This window comes from Pelecanus crispus, chromosome 1, assembly GCF_030463565.1.
Source record: "Pelecanus crispus isolate bPelCri1 chromosome 1, bPelCri1.pri, whole genome shotgun sequence".
NCBI lineage: Eukaryota > Metazoa > Chordata > Aves > Pelecaniformes > Pelecanidae > Pelecanus > Pelecanus crispus.
This window is the reverse complement of record NC_134643.1, coordinates 144560071-144587540: the sequence shown is the minus strand read 5'-3', so window position 1 is coordinate 144587540 and position 27470 is coordinate 144560071. Positions and strand designations below refer to the sequence as shown.

Below are 27470 nucleotides of genomic sequence, written 5' to 3'. Positions count from 1 at the left end.
CAGTGCTTCACCTGCTCAGTAGTGAAAAGCAAAGGACGATCGCATGCTGGTACTCAGGTACTCCAGGCCAACTCTGGTCCAGATTTTAGCCACTGAAACTTCCTATAAAGTGATGCAACTAAGCTGAGAGAATGATCCCCAGCAAGAAATAAGCATTTCACTCCCAGCCCCACCACTACTAACTTGGTGAAGATACCACGCAACCCCAAACCTTGCATTTATTTCCCATCCATAAAGTAAGATTTGTCCGAAGATCAGCACTTCTAGTCCTGGCTTGCGCTCCTCCGTCAAACTTTTTTTGACCATACTCATGCAGCCGAACCCACGCCTGGGACTGTCTGTGCTGCCAAACCGTTTTCCTTTTTTTTTTTTTTCTTTTTTTTTTTTTTTTTCCCCCTGTAAGCTTCACCTGCCTTTACCACCGCTCCGCCCCGCCGCCAAGCCCGGCCCGGCCCCGTTTCTGATCCCCGAGGGCTCCGGCCCCGCGGTCCGCCGGGGCCGGAGCCGGGGCCTCGCCTCACCTCAGCTCGGCCCCGCCTCGCCCCCGGCCGCCGCTAGAGGGTCTGGGAGGGAGGGAGAAGAGGAAGGAGAAGGGGAGAGGGAGGAGAGGGAGAAGGGGGCGGGCGGGCCGGGTATGGCGGGGCCCCTCCCGCCCACAGGTGGTGCGGGCGGGACGGGGCAGGGGAACGGCGGGCAGCAAGCGCCTCCCTCGGCTCCCGCCGCCGCGGCTGCCCCCTGACCTGCCCTCCATGTTGCCCGGCTTCCCCCCGCCCCGTCGCCACCGCCGCTTAACCCTCTCCCTGCCGGCCGCCCTCCCCACACACCGCGGCGAGGCGGGAAGAGCCGCCCCTCCGCTCTCCTCTCCTCTCCCTCCGCGGCCGGCGCGGCGCGGCCCCCGCCGCCTGGCACCGCGGGGCGGGGCGTCCCTGGCCGGGGGCCGGCCGCAGCCGCCGGCTGCCCCTTTCCCCCCGCCTCCGCCGCTGCCGCGGGGCCCGCTCGCCGCTTTTGTTTGGGGACGGGGGGTGCGGGAGGGGCGCGGCCGCCCCTGCGTGTGGCGGGGCGGGGGAGGCGGGGGCACGGCCCCGGGGTGACTCGGGGCTCAGGGACCCTCTCGCTGCCGCCTTTGTCTGGCGGCTGCTCTCCTCTCTCCCTCCTCCTCCTCGCCCGGGGGGGGATCGCGCTGCGGGGCTGCCCGCTTTTGGGGAGGGGCGAGCGGCTCCCCCGCTGGGGAAGCCCGCGGTGGAAAGCGGGTTTCGCCCTCTTTTCGGGGCGAGAGGGAGGCGGGGGACGCCTCTCCCCGCCGCGCTCCTCCCGGCGTCCCGCGTTGCTCGGCGGCGTTTGCCCCGCCGCCAAGTTGCCGCAAGTTGGAGCCGCCCCCTCCCCGCCGCCGCCGGCTTCTGGCCTCGGCGTGAGACAATACTGCGGGCTGCGGGGGAGGAGGAGGAGGAGGGGGCGGGCGGGCGCAGCCCTCTTTCGCCGCCGATGGGGCCGGGCTGGACGGCGCTGCGGGGCGGGTAGGTGGCCCCGCGGGCTGCCGCCGGCTGGCGCGCAGCGGGGAGCGGCCGGCAGAGGCAGGCGAGCCCCGGCCACGACGGGCGCCGCTGGCGGCGCGGGGGGCTCCATGGAGGACGTGGGGCTGCGGAGCGGGCGGGAGCGGCTGGCCGGCGGCGACCCGCGGCTCGGCGCCGTGCTGGTGGAAGCGGGGCCGGTGGTGGTGATGGTGGAGCAGCGGGCAGCGGAGGGCTACAAGCTGGTGGAGGTGCTGCTGACGGGCGGGGCCCCCTGGGGCTTCACCCTGAAGGGCGGACGGGAGCACGGGGAGCCCCTCATCATCACCAAGGTGAGAGGCGCCGGGGGGGGGGCCGGGGCCGTGGGGCCGGCCGGCTCCATTGTGGCCCGCCCGCGGCGGTGACAGCCCGGCGGCGGCAGCGGGCCCGGCGCGGCCGCGACGCCTGCCCGCAGCCCGGGGCGGACGGCGGGGCTGGGCGGCTGCGGCGGTGCCGGCGCAGGTGCCGGCGGGCCGGCTCCCTGAGGGCGGCGCTGGGAAGGCCCCGGGGCGGCCGTCGGCGGCCGGGGCGCATCCGAGCGGGGCGGGGGGCAACAGGTTGCCGGGCGCCGTCAGGCTGGCGGCCCCGAGCTGCCGCTGCTGCTTCTGGTCGCGCCTGTGCCCCGTTTAAAAACCCGGAGCGGTGGTTGCGGGCGCTGGTGACCGGCGGGGGCCCCCGCTGCTGCCGGCGCAGCCCCAGACCCTGGCCTGGGCCCTCTCCTCCCTCCCGCCGGGCTCCGGCGGGGAAGGGTGTGGAGACTGAAACCCCCCCGGCTGTGAGGCGGACTTTCCTCCGGTGCTGTTGCGCTTACAAAAAGGTTCCTCTGATTATTTTGAATTTTGCATCTCCCCCTTTCATTAAACAAAAGGTCTTGTGGATAGTGACCGAATCCGTGCTCCCAAGACGGGGGGAGGGGGGACTCCTGGGTATATATATGCACTTTCTGGTTGCCTCCCCCCCCCCCTTGCTTTTTTTTGTATGTCCTTGTATACTCACAGCTTTAATCTCAGTGTATTGGGCATGAGTTAAAGAAATGCATCGCATTTTCTAGAAAATGTTTTTCATCTGGGTGTGTTTTGACTTAAGAACCCCCATCCCCAGTAATAGTTGGGTTTTGCTGTTAAGGCGGCTTTCTTGTTGCACAGTGAAAACCCGTTAAAATAGATCCATATGTAGTTGGAAAAAAAAAAAATCTGCATTAGCAAAGCACATTTTGCTCAAGATCTGTAAGAAAGATGTATATGTTTTGACTACAGGTCCTGTGCATTCTGCCTGTTCCCATTTTAGAAGCTCACAGAGGGTGTCAGAGGACAAGAAGCCCTGTTTTATCCACAGCAGTTCTTCTTATTTTTCAGTTGGTTTCATTGTGAATTTTCCAGTTGGTTCCCTTCTGCCACCCTTGAAACAATGGCATTATGGACTTTCCAAGTTAGGGACTTTTGACACCATCTTTTTCTAGATCTCTTCCTCACTGCTGTTTTTCAACGAGTAACAGTCAGTGTCAGAAGACGTATATACTGAAAAATGACTGCGCGTCTGTTGGCCTCTTTCCAGTGCCCTGAATTACAGAATATCAAACCTGGGAGCGTTTGAGGCAGGGAGAAAAGAGCTACTTACTATGTATGTACTAGCTATCAAGTGCCAAATCAAATAATTCCACCTTTCTGGTAATGGCTAATAAGTGCTACATCTAAAGACTGATCAGCGATACTTTTTCATAATGTTGCCTAGGTATTAAGTAACAGGCTTAAGTATTTGTGGCATGAGGATGTGGCTGTGGTATGTGGAGAGAAATGTCTGGGGATGGGAAACTTGTAAACTGGGTCTGTTGCAAAGGAATAATGAAGTGGAACCACAGCATTGATACCTCCTGAAACCGTGCTGCTCTGTGGAAGAGAGATCTGGGTCCATTGGTGCTGACCTAGGAAGAAGAGATGACCTGGATCCTTGGGTCTAAATTTTGGAGTGTATTTTCATTTGCTGTTGTCGGATGCAAATGTATGGAACTAGTTTTGAAACCAGGGACTGGAGCTCGTGTCCCCCATGTCCTCAGCACTCCAATCCTTTAGCTGCAAAATCTTCCTCTTGGTTTGGCCCACCCATCTCGGTGTTGGGTTTTGTTTTTTTTCTGTACTGCTTCTAGTGGTGGAAAGCTACTGGGAAGAATGATTTTGTGCCGGGTGGTTAAAACAGTCCCTCCTTGCAGCAGGAGATGTAAAGTTTGTCTCTTCTCAGCTGAAGAGAGCCCCGAACTCGAGTTGTCCACTTCGAGAGCGCACGTGGGAATCGCCGGGCTGCCACGGAAGAGGGGATGCTGCTTCACCTGCGCTTCTCCCCTCCCTGTGGCGTGTGCTGTCCCTTCTCGGGTGGGCTGGTGGCGGGGCAGTGGGGGATCCAAGAAAAACCACTGGACCAAATCCTTCGGGATATCTATACATGAGGAAAAACTCTCTGTTTTGTGGATTCAGACTGTGCTTAAGTGTGAGCTGGCTATGGAGCTCTGTCTCACTCTAGTCCAGGACAGCTCTGGGGAAGTGAGGATGGATGAGGCCAAGTGCCAGTTTTTAAGGAGAGGAATGTGACAAGGTGTGAATGGAGTCTCAGATAGCAGCTACTTAAGGAGGATTTCTAAAATTCTGCCTGTCTCCTTGCTCACCGCCGTCTTGAAAGCCAGATCAGCCTTTGAAGAAATTTGCACCTTTATGTAAATGCTGGGAAGTCTGTGGTGTAAATATTTCCTGCTTTCCTCAGCATATATGGGACAACTACCATAACTGTCTGAAAAATAGCACCAGAAAACACCGTAATTGAAAAATTAGTGAGCGAGTGTATGCTGTTCATTTTGCAGCACTTTCTGTGTAGCACACCTCCTGGGTGTTGGTTTCTCTGGCTGTGTGGCTATTTCAATAACTGACAGGAAGGGAAATTTTTTGTAAGAGATGTAACAGGGGGAGTCCAGGGCAAGAAGAGCTGCAAACACTATTTGGGAATTTATTAGCTGGAAATCTAGTCCATTAAAACAAGAGTGTCCTTTGATCCACCAAACTACCAATAATCAGGGAGGGGAAGGCATGCTAAAGAGGAGAAAATGTGTCCAAGTCTCAGCAGTGGGATAAGCGTGTGCTCAGCCGCTGGAATGTCAGAGGGAAAGCGCTTTGCCCAGGGAGAGGTCAGCCCGCAGTCACGCTGAGGGTGCCCGGTAGCGGGCCCTGCCCTTGCGGGGTGAGCAGGCTTCCCTGCTTCATGATAGTGTTTTTTTCTCTAACCAAAATAAGACTTGGAGGAATAGTCCTGAACCAGGTAGGTAGAATATCGAGTTCACCTGCCAGGCGCAAGCCTCTTTATTTTTTTTCCCCTTGCCCTTTTTGTTGTTGCTGCAATAGGCACAGAGAAAAAAGGTGCATGATACAGCTTGCTCGATCTTTAAACATAGCTGGTCTTCTAAAACTTGCCCCACCCACGTGCAAGTGGTATTGCTAATATTTAAGAAAAAAGTCTTTTAGGGTTGCTGTTGTGTTGCTTACTATTATTTTTATAATGTCCCTTTAAAAAAAAATTGCTTTACTTTTTTTTTTCTGATCTCTGCATGTGTGTATGATAACATGCCAAAAAAATTGCCCAAAGGCAGCTTGTTCTTGCCTAATTTGACATCTCGAAAGAAAGGACTGGCTTTTTATAGCAACATGTGTATTTCAACAGCAGGTGAAATGACAACTTTGAGGACTTGAATTAGAAATCTCACAACCCTTGCTTTATTTTTTCCTCTTTTTAAAGAAACAAAGTATATGCTGAAGAGGAAGATCTTACTGGAAATAATGAAAATGAAAAGTCAAGATACTCAAGTGTGAATCTTGTGAAAATCTCCCATAGCTGCGCTATCTTGATTACTTTTACTTTAAAATTACTCTTATCTGAGATACGCAACTTGTAGTGTCAGTCACAGCATTGATTGTGGGTGATGGATAGAAAGTCATTTCACTTCCTGTACTAACAGTATCCTTAGGAACTCTGAAGTTGTTCTGCAGTCAACGTTATCCTTACTACATTAATAAATATGAAAACATTATAGTTTATGCATTTCAAGAAAGATTGATGTATCATTTAAATAAATTTCTCCTTGGTATCGGCTTTAAGAGGGCCTACAGCCATAACTCCTCAAGCTATGATCTCATTGCAGGCTAATCAAGGTTGGGCTTGGCTGGTATTTCAGCAAGATTTCCAAGTGAAACCTGGACTGTTGCAAGAAGTTGTGTTGTTGATTTAGTAGATAGAGTTCTTGTCTCCTGAATCAGTGCCGAATTCATGCCCCAGGTGGAGGTGCTGTCTTTCAAGAAGAAGCAGTATCGGACAGACTCCGACCCTTTGTTTATTTCTCTTTATTCCACTGTGCTTTCCTAATGTGCTCCTGTCTATGGTTGGGTGTGAATTGTAATTTGTTTAACCTAATAATTATTTAAATTGTATAAAGGAATGCTTATCTGTTAATTGGCTGCAGGACTTCTCCATGTGACTTGTATCAATTTATTATTTCAGTAGTAGTGAAGTGATTACTATTTTCATTTAAGTAATTGTTTATCCTTTGGCCTTAAATAGATAACTAAAAGCAATTGCTTGCATTGCTATGCTGCAATAATATTTAGAGGGGAAAAAAAAAAAAAGCTTTAATGGTGCTGTATGTGAATGAATCAAAAAAAGACATTTTCAAACATATATACCAGTTGCCTCCCTCAAGTTAGGTGTTTGAGGTGAGCTGCACTGCTCATAAACATTAACAATTCTTAAACTTGGCTGTGAAGCTTGATGTCCAGAAAACCAGCATTTAGTGGTAATCCTGGGAAATTACGGACCACTTCAATGTAAATGCAGTCATTTGTGTAAACAGCTGATTTATAAGTTATTAGGAGCCATTGTACTGTGGCTGAGAGGAGAGTTCTAATCGAGGCTTCTGCATCCTGACAAATTTCATCCGCTTCCTTCAGTTCTAGAAAGATAATACATGAAGGAGTATTCATTCTATTTTGTTTTCAATCCTTATTCTCTTGGTCATCAAAAACCACAAGCAAAATTACTGAGCTGTACAGGCCATAATCTGAACACATATTTTAGCCAGCAGTTTTAAAAGAATGCATCAAATCATTCTGTATTTCTTTTGAAACCTTTATTCAACTTCTTAACTTATAAGAGGGATTTATTGTTTGGGAAAGATTGGTCTGAGTTGGACCTTTTCTTTGTGCCAGCTGGCAGCTAAGCACCACACAGCCAGTGGGAGGGGGGAGAGAATCGGAAGGGTAAAAGTGAGAAAACTTGTGGGCTGAGATAAAGACAGTTTAATAACTAAAGCAAAAGCCACACATGCAAAGCAAAACAAGGAATTCATTCACTGCTTTCCATCGGCAGGCAGGTGTTCAGCCATCTCCAGGAAAGCAGGGCTCCATCACGTGTAATGGTGACTTGGGAAGACAAACGCCATCACTCCGAATGCCCCCTCCCTTCCCCCCCCCCCCTTCCTCCTTCTTCCCCCTTCTTCCCCCAGCTTTATATGCTGAGCATGATGTCATACAGTGTGGAATATCCCTCTGGTCAGCTGGGGTCAGCTGTCCCCGCTGTGTCCCCTCCCAGCTCCTTGTGCACCCCCAGCCTGCTCGCTGGTGGGTGGGGTGAGAGGCAGAAGAGGCCTTGACCCTGTGCAAGCACTGCTCAGCAGTGACTAAAACATCCCTGTGTTACCAACACTGTTTCCAGCACAAATCCAAAACACAGCCCCATACTACCTACTATGAAGAAAATTAACTCTACCCCAGCGAAAACCAGCACAAATCATATCATGTAGCTATTTATCTTTTTTCCTTGTCAAATATGCTAAAATTTGGTTTCTTTTCAGTGCTATAGAAACTGTTTTGAGTGGTGTTTACCTTTGTGTCTGGTTGCTAGATTCCAGGTCTTGATTATTGGAAGAGAGGAGTTGTTTTGCTTTGATGCAAGAAGATACTATTGCTTTTTACTTTGGTAAGCTGATTGATGAAGGATATAATGGCTGTTGAATGAGCTCGCTCTTATGACTGTTAATTTACTGGCAGAATGGAGCCCACCACACTCGTATGTGGTGTAAATGGTCTGGCTGTGGAAGGCTGAAGCTTAAGAGAGGGGGTTTTTTGGCATGTGCATTAACAGTTGAAATGCCACCACTGTTGGAAATTGCATATTAAAGCTATCTTGGATGTTGCTACAGGTGATCTACAAACTGTGTAGGGAGCTGAAATGAGAGGATGGGTTAAAAGGCTTGTGGCTCAAGAAGTTTCAAGTCAGTTGAGTTACATGCTTAGAAGTCAACAGTGCGAGAGTGTGATTTAAGAAACTGTGTGTGTGCACGCTTGCAGGCCTGAAACTGCAGCTTTTGCATTTCATACTACATTTCACAACAAAAATCCTGACAAGTAGTCAGAATGCTGTGTTTAAAACCAGAACTAAGAAACTTCCTCGCAACAAGCAAACTTTTAACTTTTGGAAATACTGGTTGCTTCCAAATTGCTTGTTTTTCTCTCCTCTGCGTTTCCCACTTCTAGCTACTTAGGAAAAAATTGTTAAATCTATCATGATTTTTCTAGTTTAAAACAAAATACAAACAAAAACGCTTATGTGTATGGAGTCTGGCAGAGGAATTGGTGTGTTTTGTGGGAATAGTTACTGCAATAGGAGTTAGACAGCAGGATTGCCTGTTTGAATGTTTATTATTTTAGTCTATTTAAAGGACAATTTAAACTTCTTTTGTTGTTAGTGTCTGTTGCTACTTTCCAGTATGAATTTTGGATGCTACCATAGGCATTAGCATAAAAATAAAAGACCAGCAAGAGACCTCTAGTTATTGCTTGCTGTTGTCAGAGGATTGCCAGTAATGCCATTTATTACCTAGTTACCCACCATGCTTCTGTTTTTGTTTGGGGTGGTTTTTTTTTTTATGAGGAAAAAACAATGTGGGCTTTTGTGGTGTTTATGCATATGCTACATATGCTTTACTCAATAGACTGTATATATTTTTTCCTGTATAACTTGATTCATTGTGTGTTCTCCTGCTTAGTGAATATTTAAAGTATGGGAGTGTGGAAAGAACAAGGTAAATGGGAAATGAAACCTGGTCATGAATAGATTAGAGAAAACAACTGTTTAGTAGTAACAGAGCCAATATTACATCACATACATCAGCTTTTTTTTTTCTTGAGGAAAACCATTTGTGTTTAGTCATCTTATGTATTTGTAATCTATACAGAGAATACCTAATATATATATATGGATCTAGTTCTGTGGGTCACTTTATTACAGAAGTTTGAGATAGGTCCCAGACATTAAGCAGATTTTTTTACTTGCTGAATGTTTAAGTGATACAGTGTGTGAAGAGTTTCCTGGAGAGCTGAGGTAAAAATTGTTGGTTATGTTGAGACTTCATCCGTTTAATCTATGCAACCTTGCTTTCTATTGTCTCTGGTTTGAGCCTATTTGATATAAGGTCAATTGAATTTTTTTTTAAATAAATACATAAAGAAAAGTATTGACGCCTCCCTGTAAAACTTATGAAAGTCTTTCTGGGGTTTTTGTTTTGTGAGTTTTGGGGGATGTTTTTTGGCTTGTCTTTAAGATAAGAAACAAATTTGGAAGCTTTCTAATTCACATAGCACAATATTTTCAGTTTCTTAAAGGTTATGCAGCAGGTATGCTGTGCTATTCTATCCCCTGGCCCCCCTGAATAGTATTGCCACTCTGGTGGTGGATTTTTAGTAGTTCTAATTTTTGTACTTCTTGTAACTTCACATATATGGTCAAATCAGAGCAAGATAGAATTTAAGGTTTATAGAATGGGTCACCGAATGCTTTTTGTTTAAATACATTCGTTCAGTGATGGGAAATGTCTACTTAGTTTTGAACTGTGACCAGTTTTTAAGTTCAACTTAATGTACTTGTAGTATGTGTTTGTATCCCTTATGTATACTTTGCCAAGGAGCAGACTTTTGGTGGTGTTCACCCAGACTTAAGCTAGAGTTTAATAGAAGTAAATATTTTTGGAAAGTGATTTGTAGTGTTTAAATTAGACACCACTTAAATGCTCTGAATTGTTTTCTGAAGGTGCCTACCACTTGCCGTCAGCTGTTTGAGAAGCTGAGGAAACTCCGTGCTTCCTCAGTACGTACCTAGATGCCTATGTAGGTACCTGTAGTAAGATGAAATATACTCGAGCAAGATTGTTGTCTGCATATTCGCAATGCGTGCGGCTATACCCCAGACTGTTGGAAGATTCTTTATTTCTCTGATCGCGCTTTGTTTCTGAACATCGCAAGAACATAGCGTTTCAGTGTGATTTATTGAGCTTCTCAGGGGAGAGTGGTAACCTGCGCAGGATGACAACATTTGTGAAGTTAGGAGAGAACTTCCTTCCCCTCCCTGTAAGTTAACACAGTGTCAGTATTCAGTCTCTGTGTAATTCAGAGCATTCTTGGTAAGCACGGGTCATGTCACGAAGGTAAGAGAATGGCTTCTGCAACATAAGAAGTTATTGGGGGATCTTTTTAGTGGCCTTTGCATGTACCTGAGGGTCATTGTGGAGTGCCGAGCTCCCCAAGGCAGGAAGAGCCGACTGTTTGGTGAGTGCTGGAAATGCAGCAAATTGCTGTTTTGAGAAACTAAATAGCTTTTGTCAGGTACAAAATTCTTGGGTTGGCTCTTAAAGCAGACACAGATGGAGTAGAGTGTTTGACGATAAAAAAGGGGTGGTTGTTTCAAAGTTCTTCTGAACCCTGATGAAACGGCAAAATCAACTGAAAGCTTTAAACTGTTTAGGCAAAGGCACAGTAGCATTGGCACTGAGGGGAAGGCTTCATGTCCTGTGTCCCTACGCTTCTCTTGCCTCACCCCTTATAGAAAGGAAGCCTTCCCCTCTGCCGCCAGCCCTGCTCTCTCCCACTTTAAATCTCTCTTTCCCTTTCTAAATTAATACATTCTTTGAAATATTTAAATTCTTCTACTTATTTACCCACATCCATCAACTCTGATATATGGGTTAGGAAATATGTTGTTGTGTTTCTTAGGTACAGAGTTTCTAAAGAATTTTACTTAGTCAAGAGGTTTTTGAAGGATGTAGAGTGGCCTGTTGTTCAAGCGTGGTAGAAAGGGCAAAAAATAGTCTCGGTGACTGAAAGTTGGAAATAGGGAATGTACGGGGAACTCTACTGCGGTTCTTGAGAGGCTGTATCCCTTTGGATAGCCAGTAACAGTGCAATTTCATCTGCTCTTGCAGTCATTTTTCTAGCTGAATGACCTTTTAGAAGGAAGATGGATCGTGATCGAGGGTCCTCTCATTCTTGTGGATGTAGGTGGCCTTATCTGATGCTTTCTTTGCTCCAGGCTCTTAGCTGTTTGGTCAGTCTTATTTCTGAGATCTAGACCATTTCTGTACTCAGAGTAGTCTAGTCCTTTGCTGTGTGTTTCTGTCATCTACAACAACAGGGTATTTAATGTTCTGATAATAGCAGAGAGGCAGTTATCTCTGAGCAGTTTGGCAGAGATTGTAAGAATGCTTTTGCTGATGTGTGAAGTTGAACTCAATTTGGTTTTGTTGAAACTGTAGCATAACCTGATGAGACTAATTCAGAGCTTTTATGCATTAACTTCATTCTAAGTTGTGCTTTTTCTTTTAAATAGAAAAAGATCCAAGTGCTAGTGAAACTTACATGAAACAAAATCCAGAGCCTTTTAAAATGGCCAGACACTTCAATTTTAGAGTAACAAGTTCTTCATCTTTGGTCCTTCTGTTATAATCTCTCTGTAATGGACTTGCAGTCAAGTCTGAATAGCTGAAGCAGAGAGAGATATGCCAGTGGGGAGGATGAGAGTCCAATAAATTTGTTCAAAAGTGAAGCACAGGTACCTACTGCTGTACTTGAAATTGCAGCTTCAGTACTTTTCCTCTTTGGTAAAATAGATTGTTCTCAAAATCCCTTCACCAAGTTATAAAACCAGATTATTTTGGATTTTTTCTGTCTCAAGATAAAACATACTTTGTTATACCCTTGCTTCGAAAGCTTCTGACATAAGCTATGAAACAAAGCAGTATATCCCAGTTTTCCAAAAACATACATACTATTCATTCTTTAGGAAATAAGCCTCTGATTTGATTAAGCGAATACTGTAAAAAGTTACTGTTGGAGGGTAACAATACTTTATTTGGAAGCCGTGTATTTTTCAGTAAAATACTATAATCTTTTAGGATAGTATCGTAGAAACATGATTTCATGGTAAAGGAAGCGAAACGCTTCCTACACAGTATCAGTTAGTCATCACTGTGTTAATTTCCTTAAACAAATTAGATGCCAAAATGAGTTTGTGGGTGTCTAGCTGGCTGATACCTGATACATTGAATTTCCAACTCCTGATGAGTATTTGGATTCTGGATAATGAAACCATTACAGTATTGTAAATTACTTTCTTCACTAACACGTATCTTCTTGATGCAGAAGAAAGGAGGACATTAGATTTTCATTAGAGACATTTGCAGTTGCTTTTTTTTTTTTTTTTTAATGGAATAGCAAAGCATCTGTTTCACGGTCATTGATTTAAGTGAAAGAAAGATAGAAACGTATTCTGTTGGCATAAGGTTGTGTTTTGTTGGATGTTTATATATTGAAAGAATGTTAAGATGATAATGGGGAAAACTTGAAGCTTTATGTATCTGTTAAATACAATTAATAGTTAAGTCAAGATTTAAGAGAAATGAACACTTTCCAAATACGCTTTTATAAACAATTTGTAATCTGTTTCTTATATGACTATTTTGGTAAGATGCCTTTATTTCTAAATATAAAGGCTTCTGTAAAATCAAAAAGTAGTGTCTTGTTCTGAGGCTGGAAGATGTTATACAAGTACTGGATTCTCTTAAATGCAGCTCTAATGCCATAACATTATTTCTCCTTTCTAAAATATTGGTAGGGCAGAACTTTAAAGCTCTCAGGTAAACTTTTTTTCCCCTTTTAGACTATGTATTCTTAGTGCGTGCAAGAACTTTCCTATTTCCTATTCTTTTTTTTTCCCCTGTTTTGTAAAAGGTGAAACTCAACAATTTTCTCCGCTGCTTCCCCTGCTTCTAAAACTTGAACTACAGTGATTTATTAGCAAAATAGATTTTATTTCTACAGTCTTTACCTTCTGGGAACTTGATGTTTTTCCTGACTGCTGGGGGAGATTGCTATCGAGAGCAGGGAGGAGGGCTGCACCTTTCCTGACACCTTGGAGACCTGAGGAGTTTCTGCGATTGCTCAATCTGATGTTAGGGAGGGGTGTAAGGCAAGTCTTTTGTTGCTCAACTGAATTTCTTTTGGCTGATTAAGGAAATCGTCATCTCAAAAAATATTGTAGCTGTGACCTGTTATGTCAAAGGTGTAGGTGATGAAAGTGTGAGGGTGGAGGGGTGCTTTGGTGGTGGTTTGGTTCCATGAAGCCAGCGATGAGTCTGAGTTTGCAAAGCTTCAACACAGAACCCTGTGAGAAGCAAGGAACTGGAAATGTTAGTGAATTGGAAATTGGGAGATCTAGTAAACACGGTAACTCTTTTGCCACAGGGTGCTTGTGTGCCTGTGTGTGGTTGTCTGACATCTTTGCCTCAGTCTCTGGTGTTGAATAGGAGTAACAGTATTTCCCGACTTCACGGGAGTCTGTTTCTCATGAAACAGATCTGACACTGCAGTGCTGAAATACTACGGTGACAAAGACTTTATAGTCTTTCTAGTAAAACCCAGAACCCAAATGGTTATGGAAACCCTAGGAGTACATACAGAGAGTTGTCTTAAAAGGCTACAGTTGTGCAGTTCTGTCAGGAGTAAATCCTTCTTCACAACAGAAAACAATGCTTTGTGCTTGTGTGTCTCCAGCGTTCATCATAAATAATATACTGAAGTGTACAATTAGATCTCTTTTCACAAAATGAAACCCTACTGCATACCCAAAATGCACAGATGCTCTCAGTGCCTCAGAAAAGTAGAAGAGATGAATGGAGTGAGACAAGCTGTTGGCACCTGAGTGGGAGGAAAAAAAATATAATGTGGACTTCTTATATGAAAGGTCAGCCAGACATATGAATCTGTGAGATTTGAAACATTTGTTATCAATAAAGCTTCACGAGGAAATACATTTTGTAGCCAAAACACATATCCTTGCTGACCATTTGAATTTCCTTCAATTTCTGATGACTGACCTACTTGCAGCTCCTTGATAGAAATATACTATCAGTGGCTAGAAGACCAGTGGTGAATTTATGGTTCATCATCATTGTCTAAGGTGCTAACATAGGATACAAGCTTCAGCAGAATGAAGGGAACACGTACATGGTTTCTTCTAACTGCAGACAAACTTAAAAATTTAGTTTCTTCATCTGCACATCACCAACAGTAATTGGAGGCTACTGTTTGCTCCAATATATTGTGTCAATGATTGGTACAATTGCCCCGCATTTCAACCTAGAGGTGTTGGGCTAGTGTAGACTTTCTGTCCTAAATCCAGCACTGCAAACAGTAGGTCTTTAGCAACCTAGCTTATTTTGCTGAAAGCTGGCTGGGGAAATCTTGCATGAGCAATTTAATTAGCCGATTAGAGGGAGTGGGGATGAGCAGCAGGGAGTGGCAACATCGTGGTATACAGTCACACGCCCCATAGTGACTTAGAGGCTGTACTCCAGCTGACTTGCAGTGAAAATTAATTTGAAGTTTGGAAGTAATTTTAGAAAATATGAGATAAGCATTTACGACTTTTGAGTTTTCATTAATGAGCAGTGTGAATCCAGACCTGTACTCTTTCTTCATCCTTTAGTTTCAAAAAAATGCATCTAGCCCTCTTCTGAGGACAAAATGGACACTAACTGTTACTAAGATTAACTGTTACTAAGAGTAAAAAGAAAAAGTTTTTGCTTGTTTTAATTTTTTGCTACCAAAAAATAGTTCACATATGAAAATCTAGGAGAGCACGTTCACTAAGTCAACACTAAATTAAGTCATAACACATTATAACTAGGTCTGCATCTGTTGTGGTTACCTCTTTGTCTAAAGGCTTGGAATTTTCTGGGATATTTGATTGATGCTGGCTGCAGTTTATTATGGCCAGGTTTTCTTCTCTTTGAGTTCTAGAGAAGTTTCTGTGAGGACTTTTTTGTGCAGCCTGTTGTGATATGAAATAAAAAGTTGCTTGTGCACCTTTTAATAACATACTGCTAGGGATTATTACTTTTTTAAAATGTTTTTGAATTTTGGACTGAAAAGCTTTCTTTTAGATTTCTGATTTATTTAACTTTTTTTGTAGCAGTTCCAGTGCTAATTTAACTACTTCTCGGTCACCAGAAAGCTGTATCTACATCTAGACTGTTACAGAACAGTTCAAGGAAAATTTTTCATGGATGTGTTTGACTCTCTTAATAAGACTGGCTTCCAGCTTCTAAACCACATTTGCAGTCAGTGTCCTGAAAATCAGCTCCCCACCACCCCCAAAACCAATCAGTCTTTAGGCACTGGATGGTAATTCTCGTTCACAGTAAATTGATGAGAGGAAGGAGAAGGCATGCTGTTTGGCCATGAAATTTGGCATGTTATCATGTATGCTTGTGAGGAGTGTGGGCTAGGGTTGTATATATAACACTTAATTACAGAACTCTTAAATCATTCTACAGAGTGATTTGCTCTGTAATTTTTACATTCGTGTAATAGTTTTTGTGTTTAGTTGCATTTACTTTTTTTTTTTTAGAGAAGACAAAAGAAATGGGCATCCTAGTGGCATACGTGTAATTCTATCAACTGAACTGCAATTTTCAAAAATAACAAGCAACAATAGGTTGTTATTTCCTGTGGGGGTCAACACTAGAAGGGGACCAGGATACCTTGCCCACCAGGTTTAGGTTTCTCTGCTGCCAAAGGTATGTCTGATTCAGGAACTCGGTCTCCAGCTTCTGGAGGGAGCATCTCACAGTTGCCCCTTCTTTCCAGTGCTTGGTCCTAGCCTTTTCTAAATTTCCTTTAACCTGTTCCAGTTTTACCTCTTTCTTACCTAGAATTCTTTATCCCTTATCGTTCTTCTCACTTGAGTGGTTCTGGACTCAATTCAACAGTCAAAATCTTCTTTCTTTACCAGTTTCTCTTGCTCTGCTATTTATTTCCCTAGCTCTGAATGTTGTTTCACCTTTTTCAGCCGTGTGCAGTTTGGCTTACATGGCCTCCTTCCTTTCTCCTTGGCATCTCTCTGCTTAAAGCTCTAAGCCTACAAAATGTTTAGCATGGAGGATCTCCTCACAGGGCTTGCAGTTGGTTGACGCTTCTAATAGCTGGACACTGTCAGAGATGTTTAACTCGAGCAATATAAGGCATATATGCATGTAGACAATTGTGTGCATCCTGGATGTGGTCAGATATACTCCTTTTACTGAAGCAGGGGTCACTGGACTGTTTCAAATTAAGTTGTCAGTTTTGCTTTTTAATGTAAGCATTTATTTCTTCATTTGTTTCTTGGAACTGGATGAACCATTTCAGTTTAACTTTAAGAAAATTGAAGGTCTGAGGCCAACGCGCACGATGGAAAGTTTCTGCCTAATTAAGTGTGGCAAATTCATCAACCACTGAAAGAAAATCTGATCTCATGATGGGAAGCATCGAACAACTTTGGTGAAATGACTAATACCACCTGTGGTTAATTACCGAAACGGATCTTAGAGTAAGACTTAAGATGATTTTTGTCAAACCATGGCTTAGATACTATTTTATTAGAAAGGTGTAATATGGAAATAAGAGCAACAAAAAGATGTCTGCACCTGTTTGTGTTGCAGTTTATGGTACAATGAAGAAGTTGTTGAGAACTTGGAGGAAGAACAGTGATTTTTATTTTTTTGTAGTTGTATTTGCAATTAATCAGTCCGCTTTTTTAATTCAAAGCCAGAGTACATATAATAGGCTGTGATCTGGAAAAGTATCCTGAATATTGGTGTGCCACACAGCACATCATTTTTCTCTACCTCTGTGATTCATGCAGCTAAGATGTCTCATCCAGCTTTAGTTTTGAAGAGAAGAGTGTCTATTGAGGTTAGTGGGTGTTTTGTAGTGTTTGATGATAGTTATCCAGGTGATGATTAAATTGTAGCAAAGCACCAGAAGAATGTGTTTCCTTTTTGAGATATTCTGAGAGTTATTTCCCTTTCCGATTAGGCTGTGAGTTGAGGCAGAAGGAGAATGATGTAGTAGTTACACAGTTTAAAAAGCAGAATTAACTTTAACGTACACTGACAGAAAAGGAATTTTCCATTCTTGAGCACGTATTATTCAAAGCTTGCAGTTTTGGAAGGAAAGCAGGAACACCTTATGACCTCCAGCACATTCCAGTGGTTTTGTTTTTGATTTAAAAAAAAAAAAAAAGGTGACAGTTTCGGATACATTTTGTTCATACCCATTTTACATCCACAGATTCATTTCCTGAACTGACCAAAATTCTGATGGTGGATGCCAATTTCTTCAAGGGATTCAAGGTTATATAATTAAAATTAAATCTCAACGTTCATCAGCTTTAGTTACTGAATGCTGGACCTCAATCTCAAAGCACTGCAAAAAAACCCCCCTGTAAGCTGTATATCTGTGTTACAGCACTTCTCGTTGTAATGCAGTGCAAGTTGTGCACATGGGATGGGGACTCTCTTAGAAGGCAAGAAGAGCCTAAGATTTTTAATAGGCAACCGTGTGAAGTTTAAGATGCAGTGCCATCACAAAAAAGGGAGAGTGTGGTCTTGGGTGTTAAAAACAAGGGTGCAGTCACCATAAATTGGTGGGGTTTTTAATCTGGTGCACTGACAGTTGACACAGGCTTCCAGTTTATTAAGAGGATGTTTAAAATCAAGTAAGGTGCTGGGAAGCGGCATTAACAGTTACTTAAAAACTGACAAAATGTATTTTAGTCAAGGAAATTGAAACACAGACCAAAATTCAATAGATTTTTAATCTAACAAACATGAAGACTTGCCATCTTTGAAATAATAGTAATGGTTTCTAACCGTAAGAGCAAAGTTCCAAGGCATATTGCTTAATGTTTTCTGTTGCTTTAATGTTTTCTGTTGCTTGGTGGTTTTTTTGACAGATACTTGCTTAATGTAAAACAAGGTTTTGGGCTCAGTATCAGTGTACCTAGAGGAAAGCAGATCAGAAATAAAGCTGGATTGTGAACTGATAGACCCTTTTAGCATTTTGTCCATTCACAGGTATTTAGTTTCTGAAGAAACAGAAATGGACATTGGGATTCCAAACCAAAAAGCTTTGATGTGAATGATGGCAGAGTAAATGCTAGCAAATCCTAAGATCTGTAATCTACAAAGCTGTTAATTAGTCATAGAGGAACCAAACAGTGAAACTTTTGACTGATACCATTCAGGTTAAGTACAGGAAGAAATGGGTTTTGTTTTGTATTGCATTGTGTTTGCAGGATACTCAAATGAAAATATGTGGCTTTGTTGGTAGTTAAACACAGCTTTGAATCCCTGTTTTTCCATGATCATAAGATTGTTTATGTAAGATATGAGATCAGATCTTATTCTGAAATAGTACAGTATTTTCATTTATCAGTTAAACTCCAGATGACTTTTGAGATGAGAGTGGATATTGTTTTGAATTTCTTCAGTCATTCCTTATATTTTATCTGTTTTATTTTTTTAAAGGACAACAATTTCTTCAGTAGTTCTGGAAAAATCACTGCAATTACTTAGATACAAGTTGTAATTAAATGATTCAACTTAATGTTATATCTCTATACATTTCTGTATTTTGTATTATTTCCTGCTCTTTTCAGTGATTCTTAACCTTATGTTTAGTGTTATGTTAGTGTTTGGAGGTAAAGCTTTCTTTGTAGGTTTTTCTCTGAGGTGTAGAAAATTCTTAAATCTGCGCATTCCCTTTTCAAAGGGCCCATCTTAGCAGTGTAAATAAGCTGCTTAAAATATTCAGGGTTGAAAATGAAATTGTTTTTATTTCTTAATTTGGATTCCTTAGTTTTCTCATTACTTGCACAGTGGTTTTAATGCCTTCTCAGAGTTTGGCGCACTGTCTCTAATGATGTGTAAATGTATCTAAATCATAACCTGTTTTTAATGAAAACAAAAGATGATGTACTGTACACTAGGTAGGAACGTGTTAAAAGTCTTTTGGTATTAAGGTATAACAAACCTCAGTGACTGTTTCTTCCAAGATACTCCCCATGTCAATGGAGGCCTATAGTTCTGTGAAATTCTGGTGCACATCCACTTGTTCATATCTGTCAGGCATTTCATTTCTGCTTTTGAGTTCAGATTATTTCCAGATCCTAGAAGATTAGCTGTGTAGTAAGGATGGTAAATTCCCTTTGAAAAACATGTGCCTAAAAAGATGCTGACTTTTTTTTGCTGGATGTTGAGCCAAATGAAATCTCTGTCTGTCTGAAAAATCTGTCAGGCATGGGATTTTTCCTGTGTCATTCATTACATAAATCATTACTGATTTATCTGCTTGTGTCCCTTGGAAAAAATTGGTAATACTCATCGCATATTGAAAACAATAGAACAGTGTGTGTAAGAATGAGCTTGTGTGGGTTGAATTGCCACCACCTTTTTTTCACCTGTAGAGCAGCTTCATCTTACTCCTTGAAACATGTTGGCAGACAGTTCAACTAAGATACTGCAAGTAGTGACATGGCAGTAGAAAGAAATATTTGAAGTAGACTTAATATCAATGCAATAACATACTGGGTATTGCTCAAAGGTAAGCTAAGCAAACACTGCTTAGGGGAATGTATAGTATAAGCAGACCATCTTTTTTTTCAAAACTAGATCTGGTTTTTCTGGTTCGTGCGTACTTAATGTCAAATTGTCTGTCTTTTCTGCCAGCAGTATATATTCTGGGTGGAAAATACTTCTAGAGCTCTCTACTTCTTAATATTGATGGACAGAGTAACCATTTTTGTAAGACTGGATAGCTACCATCCCTTAAACAAAATGGCCAAAAATGTGTGGAAGCAATCTGTGACATGGTAACATTTGTTAGCCTGCAAGTGTTGATCCACCTTTGAGACTTGCATTGAAGATGGTAATGGTATAAACGTTAAACTTGATTATGGATTTGAACTCTTGTGCAAATACTTTTGCATCTAGTGACTATATCTGCTAGTGGTGGCTCCCCATTTTCCTAAGAAATGCCAAGTACATAAGTAACTGTACAGCATAAGGAGTGGTGTTCTGAAAGATGGCGATCTAGCAAAAAAACCTGTGGACACACCACATGTTCTCTGGTGGTGTGAAATTTACTTCCATTCAGCAAAACAAGATGTAACCCCTCTACTCTTACGGACAGCCATGTGGATTATGAAATAAACAGAAGGATTAAAGTGTAAGGTCGTCCACTGTGACTTGGTTTAAGCAATATACTCTACAGCCTGTAGGCTTCACATTGAAAATTAAGCAAGAAGTGCTTGAAGAAAATGAAGTGCTTGGTTCCCTTAATATACGTCTTGAAGATGGAAGCGTAAATTTCTTCAGCTTCAGTTTGAGCTGTACCACTGGCACCTGGTGACAAGAAACTTCATTTTGTTCTGCTGAGTCCTTTAAGATTCCTCTCTGAGAGGAATCTGCTTGTCTGCCAGATCAACACCATGCTGGATGCTGCCTGAAAAGTACAATAGCAAACTTTCTGAAATTTTACAAATATGTAACAAGAAGGTGAAAATATGCGCTCTCGTATTGGAAATGCTCAGCCACACAGCTGTGGGATTTGGTATGCCATGCTTAAAGACAATCCCATGATTTGCTTGGGGGTGAAGGCCTGAGAGGGTGTGCAGCAGCACTGGAGATTACACAAGATCACAATAGCACCAATTTGTGCTTCTCTGGGTGGCTGTATCAGTTTTGTGCTTGTAATTCTCACAAGGAAAACCTATGAAGGGAGCGTGCATCATACTTATGTATGGTTGCTCTGTCATAACGTGGTTGGAGTCAGCTTTGTGGCTCCTTGAGTGTGGGAGGTGTATCAAGGCATAGTTTCTGGTTGCCTTGTAGTTTCAGAGGGAAAGATCTGCAGGAAATAAATGTGGCTAATACATTTGCAAATGTGATGAGGTCTTAACATGCAGGTCATGAACCATAATGATGTAGTGGGCATCCCTGCTGACGAGGAAAACATCTTGGTCTTGCCAATCAAAGATTTCCATCGAGGGCTAGATATACTTTTTCCTGATTTGCTGCAATCTCTGTATAATGACTGTTGCAGAACATTTCTGTGTATTCTCAGAGAGCGGCTTCTAATTTGTTTCACTTTTTAAGTTTCATACATTTAGAGAGAACCAGTATTTTCAGTGCTAAGAGAACATACCCTGCTGGTTCACAGAGGAACAAATAGTTATAGGGTAGCTCTGGAAAACTTAGGAGACGAGTAATTTCAATTGAAGTTATGTTGCCTAGGAAGATTTCTGTTGATTTTATTTAAGTGTGCATTTATGGAGTCACTGCAACTAAGAAGAAAACTTATGTGAACTACTTTTATTTAGTCATATGTTCATGTGACTGGACTGATTTTGTTTGATCACAGCTTGGCCTTGGTATTCTGAGCTTTTGTAAGAATGAGTATTTGCCAGCCTTATTTAGGGATTGGAGTTGCATTTTCCTCATGCAGCTTTAAAATTCTCATCTGAAGTGATTTTATTTCATAAATGATAACTGTTGTCACAGGTAAGTCTGTTAGTGATGAGCCTCTGTCAGCATTCATTGACAGAATAGTGATTCATCTACTGTCTGGTCCAAACCAGAGAGCCTGATAAGCTAGCTGTGCTTTTGTCAGTAACATTTCCATTTTTCAAAAGCTTCTATTTGGCATTTAAGTAGCTCAAAATAGTCTTACTGCTCCACATGCAATGTTGCCATGAATCTTACAGGCTAAATGGAGCCGTACAGTTGAAGGATTTTTATAGAATAAGTATATTACCTTTATTTCTTTTCCTTCATCATTGGATGTGTTTGTCCTTGTCTCCAGACTCAGAGCTCTGGTTTTTGTAGCTCCTCCATTTGAGATAGCTGTCCTATGAATATATGTTTTATGGATGCTGTCTTCCAGTGCTGTTTTTGAAAACCTGTTTGTTCTTGCAAACAACATCTGCTACTCCTGACTATCACAGTATCGCTTAGAGACAGCATGACCTTGCACCTCTTTCTAAAAATGCCTTACCTGTAATTGTTGACAGTATCCTTTATTTTCAAATCAAAAAGGAAATTATTTTATGTTAGTCTTGACTTGCTAATATTATGCATTTTATGGTAGCTACTGTGTAGCCAGTTTAATGTGCTCTTTGATTTCCTCCTTCCTACCCCTGCTTTCCTCCTCAGCATTGTGAGACAGGGATATTGTCTGGGCACTTACGTCTGCTGTATCTAGGACCATGAGGACAGCTGTAGCAAGCAGGGACAAAGTCTACTGGACCTTTTTTCCTGGTTTTGAAAGTAGCTGGGAGTTAATAATTGAGGAATGGTTCTAAGAAGCAGAAGTATAGTGTAATTTCTTTTTTGTTTTTTAATTACTATTTCCCATGTTTCCTTTCCTTTTGATGCAGTCTTCTAATAGTAAGCAAGTTAGGGCTGTCTGAATCATTCATACGTGCTTTTAAGAAAAAGGTGCGATTTTACACAGCTGTCTAACTGGCTTTATTATATTTCTGAAAATCAACTGGCCATCTCCATTTTGTGGATTCATGATAGTATGTGTTACAGATTCATGTGTTATAGACTAATATGTAATACCATATAATAGTTCCTCTTGCCACATCTTTTCTAAGCTCAAGTCTGTCCTGGTTAAATTCTCCTCATGTAAACGTTGGCCAGTATCTGACCAGCCTGTTCTTCTCCCTTACATTTCTAAATTCTGCTGGATTCTTGTTTGGGTGGGATGACAAGAATTACATGGAACTTTCAGTTTATGATAACATAGGGGATTGATTGACATAATACCGTTGTGCATGAGTGAGAAGGGAAAGCCATTCCCTTTCTAGTAATTCCAGATATTTTATTTGCTTGTCTGCTGTTGACCACTGAACTGCTGTTGACCACTGAACTGCTGTTCTCAGAGCATGGCCTGACATGATACAAGTAAAGATCTCTGGCAAGCTCCCCAGTGCTTGCCTATGGGTCTGTGTCTATTGCTTTGTGGGCGTGTGTGGGAGTTTTGTGTGTGCATTGCCTTATCTACGATGACTTTAAGCAATGCAGTCTTCATTGTGTGGCTCTTTGCAGCCAGTGCAGCTTTGAGTAATCCAGGTAGTCTTGCACCATTGGTAAACTTTGATTGTTCATCCTCTTGCCGATCACCTATTTAAAAAAACCAAAAACAAACCCACAAAACATAAAACAAAAAAACAAAACCCCCAACCCAAACAAAACCGCAAACCAAAAAAAAATCTCAACGGCGCAGGCAATAGTGTAGATGCCAGTGAGACTCTTTTGGTATCCTCTCTATATTGTGAAACTTTTCATTTCTATCCTTTGTTTTCTCCTAACTGGGCTTTTAGAGAGGGAATGTTTTTCATCCTATGACAGCACAGTTTCTTTAACAAGTTTTGGTAAGAAATACTGTCAAAAAATGTAAGAAACGCTTTTTTGGGGGGGGGGGGGCAGTGTATTGCCTGTGTAATTCATGTTGAGTCCTTTAAAGAATTTTAACACAACTGTGAGACAGAAGCCTGCAGAAATTGCACTCTGCTGCTGTCTGCTGCGTGTTACTAATGCCACCTCTTCTGTAGGGTGTAAATCGGTAGAAACTGTAGTACTGATGTACTTACCTGAATTTCTCAGGACTGTTGTGGGGCCACTGTAGAGATTATTTTCATATATTGCCTTCATTTTGTGAGGTAGCAAGGTTGTTCTAAATGAGAGGTTCTACTCTGCAGTATGAGTTGCTTCAAAGCACAGTGTACTTGTGATTTGTTGAAGGTTTTTGTGCGTTAGGGTTTTTTTTTCTGCCTCTTACTGATGCTTCAGTTTGTGACTGTTCTACTGATTCTTCCTTTTGTAAGAAATTACTCTGGTATGTGGGAATTTCTTGGACTTTCTCTGCAACTTTTTTTTCCTCAAATTTTACAGAATGCTTCACTCTTAGTGGCAATGCAACATCTTGCTGAGTGTGTGTGTATTATACAGAGATTGTTACTTGGGATCTGCAGAGTTTGCGACTGCAGCTCCAAATTATTGATTTTGGCTTCCCAGATCAAATACTGAGGCTCCTTTCTTGATCTCTGAAAGTTTCTAGTGCAGTTCTTGGCATTCTTTAGAATAGCAGCATTGTGATTTTAAGTGAGCAGGAAAGGCTGTATACAAAATAAAGCTGTATGGTCCTTTTGCTGTTTAGAGAATGACTTGAAATAAAACCTGATTTGCAGTACGAGTGATGTGCTTGATCTCATAGACACCTAGCCCAAAGCAGTTTTAACAAGCAGCTGTATTTTTCATTCCATAAGTGCTCCTAGACCTTGTTTGTAAGACAAGAACCTGATCCCGTTTCCTAGTCAGGGGTAATCACCAGCAAAATTTGAACATGCTTTACTTTGTGGGGTGGTTTTTTTTTTTTTTGGTGTAGTCTTGCATAATAACAGTCCATAGCCTAGTTATTTGTTATAAATAATTAAGCATTCTTTAAATTATTGCTTAATCGGATAATTGGCTCTGTCTTCTTTCTAGGAGGCAGCTGTTTCTCAGTAAGACAGTCCTGTGTGTTGTTGGACTCCTGTCCAGCCAGTCCTGTCCTGGATTTCTTGGACAGTTCTGACTCATTGATCTTAAATGCTTTTTTCAGATCATGTTTTGACTCTGAGGCTTGTCATTTGAGCATGGCTGGGCCCAAAACCACTTGCATACATTAATAATGCTTTGTGTGTTTTTTTAGTATGTTCTTTTTCTGTCTGTGGTGTAGCATTACCTGGCTGTATTTGTTTTCTACCATTTCTCTAAGTGCTTAGACAATGTAATTCACTTATCCGGCACTGTCCGTGTACAGATATCATTTACTTTTCTCAGGCTCTAGGAAGCTGTGCAGTTCTTGTTCTGCATTAAAGCTGTAGTTATAATGTTGCTTCCCTTATTTCAAGAAGAGTTCTGAGCTGTGAGTGAGCTTTCTGAAATGACAAGTCTTTGGATAATTGGTTTTTTTTCAAGGTAACTTGTACCAAAATTGAGATTATTGGAAAATAAGGGCATGTAAGGTTATGTTGTGAGCTAGGTTTTGCCCAAGGGCCTCGATCCTGCTTTCAGGAGTTTTTTCAAAGAAAACACTTCTCTCTTTGAATCTCATTTTGGCAAAAGAAACTTCAGTGTAAGATTCAGGCTTTCTTTGTAACCTCCTTTTTCTGTTATTTTGTCACACCCTTGTTCACTTACATCTGTATGAACTCAACTATGCTTTACTTAAGAGAAAATATCATTAGTCCAAACATACTGTGTGGGCTCGCTGGTTGGAAAATACAGCAGGCTGGCTTCTTAGCTGAGCTGTGGGTTTGATTTACTATAAATGGTCTAATTAACTGTGAGATGCCATACTGCTGGTGGTTTGTATGCCAGGAAGCTATGCAGTATTTATGCTGAGTTGGTTATAGTTTCCTATTTCCGATCAATGGATTTGTGGTAGTTAAATATAAGGAGATAGCATTGGTATAACAAAACTTGAAATAAAATGTAGAGAAATAGGCAAGACAAAAACTTGCTGTTTTGTGAGCTGCTCAGTTTGTGCTCAGTGTTTCTAGACCTTTTTCAACTATAGACCTAGCTCAGATTTTGGTATTTTGTTACTAAATAACTGAGAAGAGATTTGTGATTTGTGTTTATGGTTCTTCTGGAGACTCTTAATAAAGACTAATTTATGAAAGATCTGTGCTTTTTAACCCTTTCACATGGGTTTAGCAAGTGCAATATTTCAGTGCTTTCAAAGAAAGAATAGAGTGGTAGTCTCTGTTACTACTATGATGGAGGTAAATTAGGCTACCTTAAGGGTGTCATTGTAAAAAGAGTTACTTTTGGTATTTGGTTGTTTGGGTTTTTTCCTATTTGTTTGGATGCCAAAAGAAACTTTTCAAGAATTTTGTAGTTGATGGACCCTCTATCTTCTGTAACTGGGATAAGCAGTAAAAATCTCATACTAGCAAAATTCTTGTATCTGTCTGTTCAGTAGAAGACAGAAGCCTGTCGTCCAGCCTTATCATTCTACCATTTTGTACCATCTGTAGACAATTAAGAAAACAAGGTAAGAAAATACTGTTTGCTTTTTGCTCTATATAAATAAATGGAAGTGAGCATAATAGCAGCCAAAGGAAACATTCCTCCCTGATTGCAGCAGGGTTTGTCCAAAATAATAGACCTTGTATTTTGTAAATGTTTGGTTTGCCTCTGATGTTTAACATTTTAGGCTCTTTAATGTATTTGGGTGCATACCAGGCTAAGTGTAAAATTTCAAAATCCATTGGTGGAAGTCTTCTAAGACGGGACCACCTGCTGTGTTTGCTCTGCTGTTTCAATTGCTGTGTTACACAATTTCTTCCGTTGCAAGTTGAGGAAGATGGAGGAGGCCACTCGGTTAAAGTATTACTTGGCATTAAATCTTTATGCTGGTCACCACTTTCCTGGTTTTGGAACAACAAGTTTTATACAAATGGCTTGTCTTGGAGTAAAAGTCTTGTAGATCCGCAGAAGAATGGGTTCATCTTTCTGTGGATCCAAGGCAGCTGGGTTGGATCCACAGAAAGTCAAACCAAGGATGAACTGCTTCTGCTTCCCATGAAGCGATAAGGAGATCGTGAGACTGTTGTTTCCTGTTGTGCACATCAGTAATTATCCTTGGGTTTTAACACTGAAGTAGTTGTTGAGGCTGTGTATGAAGCTAGCTCTGTCACTCTAGTCACAGCACTACTGCTGGCTAATGAAGAAGTAAATTGTTCATAATAATAAATTCTTCAGGCTTTAAAAGTGTCTTCATGTAACTGATATTACAGAAACAACGAGCACTTTGGTATGAGACTTTAAATAAACCATGCAGAACTGTATGGTAAACAGTAATGATTTTGGCTAAGAAGCATCTGAGTCAGCACAGAAGATGGTCTGAAACATTCTTTCGTCTTGTGCAAAAAATAAGGGCTTTCCTTGTATTGAGGGGACAGTGGTGGTCAGCATACCTCTAGTTTTACAAACAGCCTTCTGCACCTGTGGTAGAAAATCAGATTTGTGAACATAATCCGAATGACGGCATTGTCTCTGTCTTACGATGTGTCTGTGACTGTCAACTAAACCAAAATGCAGTCAAGTGGGAACCTCCAGAGTTCGTAAGCAAAATTAGGTCTTGTCGTTAGACTGGTCTGCATGGTCTTTAGTCCAGTCCTTCTCTGTACGAGAAGGCCTCTCAAACGTTTGTAAGCACTGGTACAAGAATGACTTGCCAACCTTTGAGCCGTTTAAAAAGCTCAGGTCTAGCAGCATTGCAATTAAAAGCTGCCTTGAGGAACTGTTCTTCTGGGTAAGGTGGTGCTGGTCTGGGAGACGTAGAAATCATGCTACGGAAACTGCTGCACGCCCTCTTCTTAGCCACAGTTAATGCTGTGCAAATGCTGTCAAGTGATTAAATTTGCACCTTGCAAAATGTAGTGAGGAAATCATGCTTTAACACAACTTAAATGTTAAGGTAAATCACAGGCAATTTAATGCCATTTTAGAGGCAGCTCAAATATGTTCTGCCACCTGGGTCTGTCACTTACATAGTCAAGTCCTGGTAATAAGGACAGATTTTACTCTCTGGACTGTACTGCGCTGAGCACATAGTAATGTAAACAGGTACAGTAATGGAAAAGCAGTGGGTAAGGGAGCATAAAACCTGTATGTAAGGAGCCCTG

At 41.9% G+C, this 27470-nt stretch overlaps 1 protein-coding gene across 3 annotated transcripts in view; it reads left to right on the top strand.

Moving 5' to 3' along the window:
* The first annotated feature begins 1621 nt into the window (after positions 1–1621).
* The window catches only part of SHROOM2 (shroom family member 2), a 125441-nt gene continuing 99592 nt past the window's right edge, over positions 1622–27470 (top strand). For all 3 annotated transcript variants that reach the window (XM_075720642.1, XM_075720648.1, XM_075720635.1), the window contains exon 1: positions 1622–1840. In XM_075720642.1, the coding sequence (XP_075576757.1) occupies positions 1622–1840 (219 nt within the window). The remainder of the gene's footprint in view (positions 1841–27470) is intronic.